The sequence below is a fragment of the Acanthisitta chloris genome, unplaced genomic scaffold, assembly GCF_000695815.1.
Source record: "Acanthisitta chloris isolate BGI_N310 unplaced genomic scaffold, ASM69581v1 scaffold7556, whole genome shotgun sequence".
Lineage (NCBI taxonomy): Eukaryota > Metazoa > Chordata > Aves > Passeriformes > Acanthisittidae > Acanthisitta > Acanthisitta chloris.
Genome location: NW_008676391.1, coordinates 286 through 9,724, shown reverse-complemented (window position 1 = coordinate 9,724; position 9,439 = coordinate 286). Strand labels below are relative to the sequence as shown.

The following is a 9,439-nucleotide window of genomic DNA, read 5'->3' as shown; positions in this document are numbered from 1 at the left end:
ATGAGCCTCATCCATATTGCAAAAGTGGAGCTCAGCATTGGTTACCCGCTCCAGGCCGGTGCAGCCCCTTGTTTTTCCCCCATCCCAGACGTTGTGGAGCCCCCGTTTCTATTTGTAGCAACGAAACCAGGCAGAGCTCGTCTCTATCCCCTGGTGTTGTTCATTTCTCCCTGAAAACCGTGGCCTCCGCCCTTGTTTTTGTCTTAGGGGAAAATCACTGCTCTACCACTTGTAGCTGACCACGGCCTCTCTCTGCCAGCCATGCTCGAACAAAACCCTCAACAAGGGACCTCTTCACTACAGAATGGGTTGCACCCACCACCCCAAAATCCTCAACATCTTCAACACCATCTCAGCACCCCCAAGCCCACCACAAACTCCCAAACCAAGCTCTCTGCCCATCCCTCTGAGCCCTCAGGGCTCCTATTCCTACAGGCAATGAAAGAAGCCAAAAAAACATGGGTTTTTTTCTTTTCCAATAGTCTCACTTTATTAGATACCACACCAAGAGAGGATGTTGTGCTGCATGCAGCGGAAGACTGGAGTATTTCTAGTTCCTGTGTAACATTTTCTGTTTCTCTTAATAGTTGTCAACTGATATTTTGCTGTAAAATCACTGCATGCGACTCTGAATGCAAACAGCAGTAGAAGAGGCTTTTATTTTTCTGGGGTTTTTAAGTTTTTCACCATTCCCAATCCATATGTGCATGCTTTATTTACAACAAAAACAAGTCATTCAGGGCATAAATTACCATCAGAAAAAAAAACCCAAACTGAGAAGAGAAGGTGGTAGAGACCAGGACTGTGGTTTGCACAATACTCAGGAGATTGGCAAGTTGCACTTGATTGTTTTTGTGGGTGCAAAGAGATGATTTGAGTACCTTTTGTCCAAGGGGAGAGCAGGCTGAACAGAGAATGGCAATACAGGGTGGAGGAACAGCAACCTTGAGTGAGCTGTTCTGCACATCCAGAGGAGGTTGAGCTGCTGCAGGGCTGGGAGAAACTAAGGAATTGCTCAAATATTACTTTGGAAAGGGAATTTTACCCTCAGCCACACATTTCCCTAGCATATCTCCATGCCCAACTGCTGCTCAGAGATGAACAGGGAGGATTTGGCCAGGTCCAGCACTCCAGAAGGGATGGTGGCAGCATAGAATGGCTAAGGCTGGAAAAGACCTCTAAGATCGAGTCCAACTAGTGATCCTGAAGTCCAACCATCCCACACTGAACCACCTGAGGCCAGAGCAGAGAGGTTTCAGCACAGCTGCACAGGACACAGAGGGAAACCAGCTGAAAGAACAAGGTTGTTTCAGTCTGGGGCCTGGGCAGTGTGGCTCAGAGGCTCTGGGATGTCACTCTTCCTGGCACAGAGTCAAGAACTGCATGAAAAAAGGGGAAACTTCTGAAGGTATCCTCTTCCATTACACTCCTCTGTGCATCAGGCCACAAGCTGAGCCACAGGATGGAGGCTGGAGTGATGGAAGAGGTCTCCCAGCTCTGGGTGGACCAGGTGGTTGAGGTTGGCTTTCCCCACCTGATGGCCCAAGGGTGAGGAGTCCAGAGTTGTGGGAGGCAACACAGATCTCCTTGGATGTGAGGCTGGGCTGCTCTGCAGGAGCAGCATCCCTCAGCGAGCAGAGCAGCATCCCTCAGCACCCAGGAGTTGGTGTCACCCTGAGGTGGTTAACATCCCTCAGCACCCAGGGGTTGGTGTCACCCATGACATAACATCGCTCAGCACACAGCTATGGGGATGCTCATGATATGTCAGCACCCAGAGCAAGTTCTGCTGGGGGAAAAAGATAATTTAAAGTAAATATCAAGAAAACAACTCATCTAACTCAAAGGAAAGAGCTGCCCAGGGCACAGGACAGCAGAGCAGCAAACTGCAGCAGCTGTTGCACAGGGAGTCATGGACCGAAGGGTTGAGGTTTCGTACAACATGCTCAGTGTGTAGCCAACTGACAAGATATTCCATAGTGCTTATGGTGCTACTATCAACATTGCTATGCTTGAGGTTGTTCCAGAGCCAGTGAATGGTACCAAACCTGACCAGCACCAGCCTGAGAGTGTCTTCACTCTCCTGCTATCCAGGACAGCACGAACAGCCCCAGGCGATGGTTCAAGCACAGGCTGAAGACACTGGATCTGTGCAGATTTGGAACAAACAAACTAAACCAAAACCAAAACCAACCAAAGTTTGGAAGACTTCTAACTGTTCCAGCTAATTTCAGGAGATGTGGTATTTTAAAACAATAATCCTTGTACACATCACGAGTTGGTGGGGAGAATTATCTCCCTCGGCTTCCCTCCTGCTCAGGAGCAGGACAGGTGGTCTGAGGGGCCCAGGGACTGCCCTCAGGGCTCAGCTAGTCACTACTACACAGCTCAGAGGTGAAGAGGAGGTAGTCACAACCTTAAAACACGGGTGGGCTCCTACAGCACAGAGCGTGCGAGTTCCTGGGGTGAGAGGAACCGCACGTGGCAGCTGGAAACGACACGAACCAACCCAAACCTGCTCCCCTGCGAGCACAGAGCAGCTCCCGGCCCCTCCTTACTGTTATTGTGTTAGTGGTGGATCTTCTCAGCAAAGGATGTGCCACAATATTGCTCAAGTGGACCAAACCAGAAGTAAAGCTCAAGCAGGACTCGCAGGATAACATCGGTGACACTTTAGCCTAACCACGACAACACAGACAACCAGGCGACGGTGACGACCCACACCAAAGCCAAAGAGCTGCTGAGGTATCGAGATCACACAAGCAGAACAGGCTGATATGCTCTGACACCAGTGCTCTACCCCCTGATGCCAGACAGGAGCACAGCTGTGCCAGTGGCTGTGCATCCCACTGGGAGACGCTGGAGCAGGAGGAGGCAGGAGGAACACGGAGCATCACGCACACGGCCGGAGCGCGTGAGACGAGTGGGAGAGGGAGGGACGGTCAGAGGGGAACTATTGCTTGACAAAGTTACACACCAGGGGAACTCAATGACCTCCCTCCCCCAAAAACGTAAAGGAAGAGAATAGAAAAGATCTGGGGTGGTTTCCAGGTGGAGGTGAGGATGGAGGAGGCAGGAGAGCATCGCTGCCCTGGGGCTGGAGGCGTGTAGCAAGGCATGGCTGCGCTGGAAGACAGACATCAGAGACCTACAGGGGCTTGGCAGAGGATGGGTCAGGCAGCAGCTCCCTTTAATCACTGGCAACGTGGTTCTCGTTCTGCAGGGTGTGCCAGCGCTCGATCTTCTTGTCCTTGTTCTTCAAACATTCATACCAGTGTTTCAAGCGTTCCCCCTTGGCCGTGATGCCGAGCTGACATCCACCTGGGAGGGAGGGACAAGAGAAGACATCGTAGTCAGGGGTCATGCTGATGTTCCACATCCTTTCATGGGGACTAACCTCACACCTGCAGGGTTTTTTCCAACTTCCTGGATCAAAAATTCTCATGGAAACACCTAGAGATGCTCTGCCTGCCCAGAAGACCTCCCAGGATGGTGGGGATGGGGCAGTGCAGTGGGTGCACTCTATGTGATGACCTGTTACAATGGCCCCAACCAACCTGCATGGTCCTACTTGGGGTTCTTCACAGGGCAGGTGACCTACACACCCCTCCCATAGAGAACACACTGTATCAGGCACCAGAACTGTCCCCCAGAGCACAGAGACTTTCAGCTCACCAATGTAGTCATTCGACTTTCCGATGTCGTAATCCCACACGGAAATGTCCAGTGACTTCTTAGCCAGATCATTGTGTTTTATGTCATAGAAGAACTCCTGCAGGAGGAGAAAACACTCATCACCCTAAGCAACCCAGGAAAGCACATCCTGAAACTGCAGTGAAGGGATTGCATGGGACCTCTGTACAGCCTGGACTGGAAATCCAGTGAGGGAAGAGTTAAAATGTACTTAATGAAGGGAAAATGCTCCTTCCTGGGGCGTGTCTCCTCCCAGGATCACAGCACACTGCCCAAACCCATGAGCTGAGCTCACCTCTTGTACCAACATGAGCCATTCCAGGTGTCCCATCAAAGCAGCATCAGTGGTGGGACCCTGGGGATGCTCATCCCACCCACACCCCCAACTGGGGTGACACAGTGGGCAGCACCAGCAGCAGGGAAGTTTTGGGGTGCCCAGTGCTGCCTGCTCCCTTGGCAAAGCCATTCCCAAAATAATCCTGGCTGCAGAAGCAGAAAAGGAACCTGAGCAAGGAACCAAACCTTGGAGAGTTTGTCTTCCACCTCAGCACTGTAATTAGCTAAACTGATGTAATACTCTAAAGACAAGAGATCTATCCATACCTCATTAAACTCAGGATTCAATGTTTTCTTCTTAATCTGTGTCTTGTGCTTGGCCTTTTTGCCCATGTCAGGTTTCAGGCAACTGGGGGCAAGAGAAAACAGCTCAAAACTCAAGTGGAAAAACAGTGGGAGCTAAAAAAAGCTTTAAAAAATGAGTTTTGGGGCTAGAAAAAAAAGGCACTGAAGATATTTCCTTAAGGCAAATCCCCCTTCTCACCTTCTAGAGGACATGGGAAAAGCTATAGACCCAGAACCCAATGGTAGAGTTGGGATTGAATAGATCTATGTTGGAAGTTGATTTTAAAATGGAAATCCAACATCTTCCCCTAGTGGGAATGGAAGATAACAAGAGACTGAGGAGGAAAACTGCTCAGAACAACTCAGCTACAAAGAGATGTGCAAAATGTTCAACATGAGAGTTATTGAATGTGTTTTAGGAAGAACAGAGGTTTTCTCTGCAGGCAAAGAGAGAACAGGAATGGTAAGTGCACCAGGAATGGCTGCAGGGTCCTCTCCGTGTCACACCTTATGAGGTTGAAGTTAAAACATCTTAATTCCCCACATTCCTGGGAGCCACACAACAGCCAGAGACAGCACAGCAATCCTGGGCTCCCAGCTACAAGCAGCTCATGGGCTTGTGGGGCATGGAGGGACACCAAGACACCAAGGCCCTGGTGGGTCAGAGATGGAGAGAAGGAACTCATGTCCTGCAGCTCTGCAGGCATGAGGTGTTGATTCAAAGGTTGGACTTGATGGTCTTGGAAGTCTTTTCCAAACTTAATGATTCTACATGAGGTGGACACTGGGTCTGATCTTTTGGGGTCCTATGGGGAGTGATGAACCCAAAGGGTTGGGTCAACCTCACCAAGCTTCAGCCACAACGGGCACAAGGCATTGCTGGTGGACAGCTCCTTCCTGCACAAGGTCTCCAAGGCTTTTGGAAGGAGTTGCCAACCCACCAGCTAATTCCTATGGACAGTGGGTGGCTCCAGCACCTCGTGTTACTGCCCTGAGCCATGCCCAGCCTCACTCACAGCTTGACGAAGGGATCTGAGTATCCGTTGGCATCCATGGCTGCCAAGTGCACGCAGCGAACGATGCCCACGATCAGCCCACCCTGCTGTGTGCTGTACATCAGGGACACCAGGATCTTGCCACGCTCCTCCACGTCCCCACCACGATCTACCTGCAAGAGGAAGCAACCAGAGATGGGGACAGGAAGGCTGAGCAAGGAAAACTCAGTGAGAGAGCAGAAGGGACAAGATGGATATGAGGAAAACTTGTGTCTCCATGAGGGGTGGGAAAAGGGGCTTGTCCACAAGAGATGATGGGTGAAACATGCATGGAGCATGGACTTACCTCCTCTTCATACAGAGCCATCCCACGGGATGCGCCAGTGGTTCCAGTGCGCTTCATCTTGGGTGGGAAAGGGAAAAAGAGACTGCCATGAGTGACTGCAGATGGGAGAGGCACCATCCCATGGGAAAAGCATCCTCTGGTGCTCAGCTCAGCTCGTTCACTGGACTCCAGAGTGGAGGGGACTCAGGTATGTCCATCTGCTCCATCAACCTCCACCTCAGCAGGTTCCACACTGGGGAGCAGAGCTCAGGGATGGAGCTACCTGCCCTCTGCTCCAGCAACACCCATCAGCATGGGTTGGCAACACCAGCAGGAGAGGCCCCTAGAGTCACTCCCCAGGGATTCCCACTACTCTCCTTTCCTGGCCTCAGTGTATCACATCAGACCAGATATGGGTGGGAATCCAAGTCCTAAAGATGCCAGTGAAGTTGGGCACCTCCAGCTCCTGGCTGGTTCCAGCCCCAAGCCTATCCCTCTCTCCCTCCCATTCCATTTGTTTGCAAGCCAAACAGGACCAGCAGCAGAAGGGAATGTCACAGGAACTCACTGGTATTACTCTCTCCAGGCAGATGTTGAAGTTCTTTTTCTGATTGGCTTTGATTTTTTTCAAGGCAACTCTAGTTTCTCCAATAAACTCATTGTGGCCAAATTTGTCTTCGTCACACACAGAGATCCTGAAGGGAAGAGGAAAAGGTGAACATCAACCAGAACGACTCCAGAGCCAAACCTATCCCTGTAGGGGCACTTTTATGGGGGGTAGGTAAAGCAAAGCCCCCCCAAAACCACCCTCCATCCATCTCTCCTCTGACCAAAAGCAGGGAGAAAAACTCCAGTTTGCCCAAAAAAAAAAATAAAAAAAAAATCAACATTTTTAATATCTGCTCTGTGAATGAGCAAGAAATCAACAGGTGGAAGTTTCCTGTAGGAAAGAAATGCCAAAAAATTTGAGATAGATTTAAATGACACCTAAATATTTTGGTGGATGTTGTCAAATCAGCACAGACACAACATACACATCTCTACGCTGATAGGAATCATAGTAATACCAATAATTCCTTACATGACAGGGCCAAAATTACTTTCTTTCTTCTCTTTATGGGACAATCCAAATCAAATGTTCATGTTGATCTTAACCAAAAGCATTTCCAGGTGCTCCATCACCCCCTGCACTGTGCTGCCAGTGCTCTCCCGAGGGAGGCTGGTTGTGATGCTCCATGCAAGGAGCTCTGCAGCCTCCATCCCACCCCTCTGTGGGACACTGAGGCTCCTCCACTTGCCTGAGGGTTTTCCTTTGCATGTCCTCATCTGTGATGCCGTGGTACACCAGGGTCTCGTTCCACACAGGGTTACGTGTGTTGCGCAGCGTCTTCGTCCTCAGCTTGTTTGACTGTGGTGTCAAAACAGAGTCATTACTCCCCTGAGCTCCTCCCCACCTAAATTCCAGCTCCTAGAAGAGCTGTTCCATCACATCTGGCTCACAAGAGGTGGTTTGGTTGCCGTGGTGAGCATCACCAACCCAACAAGATGGACCTTCAGGCAAGCAACAGGGACTCAGTGACACTTGGTGGCCAGGGCAGCTTTCACTGCCTGGTTTTGGTCACTCCACAGGGTCTATTCCCTCAAGAACACTTGTATATGGAAGAAGAAGCACAGAGCAGGCTGTGCAGGCTCAGGCCATGACTCTCATGGTCTAAAGGAGGTGAGAGCTGAGGAATCAAGATGCTCTGGCCCTTGGGTCATGTGTCTGGCACAAAAAAAATGGGCAAAAGAAAAGAAACACAAGCAAATGAGAGCAACAGAAATCAAAGGATCACAGCACTTTGATTTACTCTGCACAAGACCAAAAATTGCATAAAGCAAACCTGTAGATATCAACCCAATGATTTTATTCTCAGTTTTCCCCTTGTTTCACACTGAGATCCTCTGAGCAAAATTCTGCTGCAGGGAAAAGCTTTGCAGCCCCTGAGTAAGGAACCAGCACCCCCTGGGCACTGGGTCAGTGGTGGCCATCCCTTCCTCCAAGGTTTCCCCACCAAGATCAGCTTTGCTGGGTTTGGGGAGGGAAATTTCCAGGGATTTCCATGCTGGAGCCAGAGTTGCCTCAATAGCTCTCTCTTCCAGCTCTAACAAGAACATGCTGCAGCTCCAAAGCAAACGGACAGCTCAAACCCTGGCAATGATTAGATGTTTGGTCAGATGTTTTGTGATGCATTAACAGTGTTGTCTCCTCTAGAGCTTCCCTTCATCCCTGAGCAAATTCCTGCCTGCAGGATAAGCTGTTCCTCGGGTCAGGGAGAGCATCTGTGAGCATCATCACTGTTCAGAGATATCCCCAGGGCAAAACAGCAGCAGCGAGCAGAGAAATCAGGGAGGGGGAAATCTGATGCAAGGAAGGGGCCTGAGGGGGCTTTGAGAAGCCTCTGCTCCATCCCCAGCTCAAAAGGCACCAAAATGCAAAGCCTCACCTTGCTGGCTCCAGGCAGGAGGTGCAGCTTGACATAAGGATCTGCCAGGCCATTGGAGTCCATCGGTTTTAAGCCCTAAAGGATGATAAAGGAAACACAGCACATGAATCCTCCTCCAGCAGAGCCAAGGAAGAGGAAAAAGCTGCCCACAAAGTTACTCAGTGAAGAGAAAATGTGTTCCAGAGCCTCATTCTCTGCCCTGAGCTCAGGTGGGTGTCACAGTGTGCTGAAACATCAGACCCACTCCAGAAAAATCATAGAATTCTAGAAACACAGGGTGCTTTGGGTTGGAAGAGACCTCAAAGATCACCAAGTTCCACCCTCTGCCATGGGCAGGGACACCTTCCACTACCCCAGGTTGCTCCAAGCCCCATCCAACCTGGCCTGGAACACTCCCAGGGATGGAGCAGTCACAGCTTTTTGGGGAAGCTTGTCCTGGTGTCTCACCACCCTCACAGAAAACAACAGGCAAGGAAAAACTCTCCCAACCCTACTCAGCCAGGAGCAGCTGTTCCAGCAGTTTCAGGCTAGATCTCCCAGAGGAGCAGCCTCTGCCAGCAGCCACGTGGCTCCCATCCCATCACCCCAGGGCAGCTGGGAGCCAGATGGACTGAAACTGGGGGAAGAAAGGGTAAAAAGAGCACTAACCTTGGCCTTGATGAGGGTGCAGTGCAGGGAGCTGTTCTCCTGGTCATAGAGCAGGCTGAACTCCAGTGCTCCCAGCGTGGCTGACAGTGAGGAGGGAGGAATTGGAAACAGAACCTCGTTAAAATCTCAGCCAATAACTGCATTTAATCAGCCCCTGATTAGTAATAATTAGAAAGATTTGCAGGTCAAACGTAAAAGCTGTTTAATGCATGTGAAGCTGTGCTGGCATCAGCCAAATGCCCCAAATCCAGCTGGATTCATGAGCTCTGGGCAGCAAAGCTTCACCGAGGAGAGACAGCCCAGGGAGGGCAGTCTGGGGCTTTGGAGGTGACTGCAATATTCACCAGGCAAAGGAGGAGAAACCCTACAGACCCTTCTCCCATGAATGCCACCCTGGACTGCTGAGAAGATGTTCCAGCTCAGGGACAGCATCTCCTGTCCAGGCTGGGGCTCAGAATTCCCCCCATTTTGACCTGCTGGAAACCAGCTCAGGCTTGTCTTAATGTGCTCATGAGCAGAATATCACTGGAATGAAGAGTAGGCACAGAATCTCAGCTGTGTCCAGCTGCTCCTACCCAAGCACCTGCTCCTGGCCCTGAGCAGCTCCTCCCACCCAGGATGCTCAACCTGAACAGCCTGTGAATCCCAACTCCGAGCCCTGCAGGGAAGCA

The 9,439-nt window shown here is 50.7% G+C and overlaps 1 protein-coding gene across 1 annotated transcript in view; it reads right to left on the bottom strand.

The window, feature by feature from the left end:
* Positions 1 to 3,190: 3,190 nt before the first annotated feature.
* LOC103803551 (rabphilin-3A-like) overlaps positions 3,191 to 9,439 on the bottom strand; it is a gene marked incomplete at its 5' end in the record, with an annotated part of 6,526 nt that continues 277 nt past the window's right edge. Inside the window, 9 exons of the mRNA XM_009076117.1 lie at positions 3,191 to 3,321; positions 3,676 to 3,772; positions 4,297 to 4,378; positions 5,331 to 5,482; positions 5,656 to 5,712; positions 6,203 to 6,329; positions 6,933 to 7,042; positions 8,121 to 8,195; positions 8,769 to 8,848. Coding sequence (XP_009074365.1) covers positions 3,191 to 3,321; positions 3,676 to 3,772; positions 4,297 to 4,378; positions 5,331 to 5,482; positions 5,656 to 5,712; positions 6,203 to 6,329; positions 6,933 to 7,042; positions 8,121 to 8,195; positions 8,769 to 8,848 — 911 coding nt within the window. The remainder of the gene's footprint in view (positions 3,322 to 3,675; positions 3,773 to 4,296; positions 4,379 to 5,330; positions 5,483 to 5,655; positions 5,713 to 6,202; positions 6,330 to 6,932; positions 7,043 to 8,120; positions 8,196 to 8,768; positions 8,849 to 9,439) is intronic.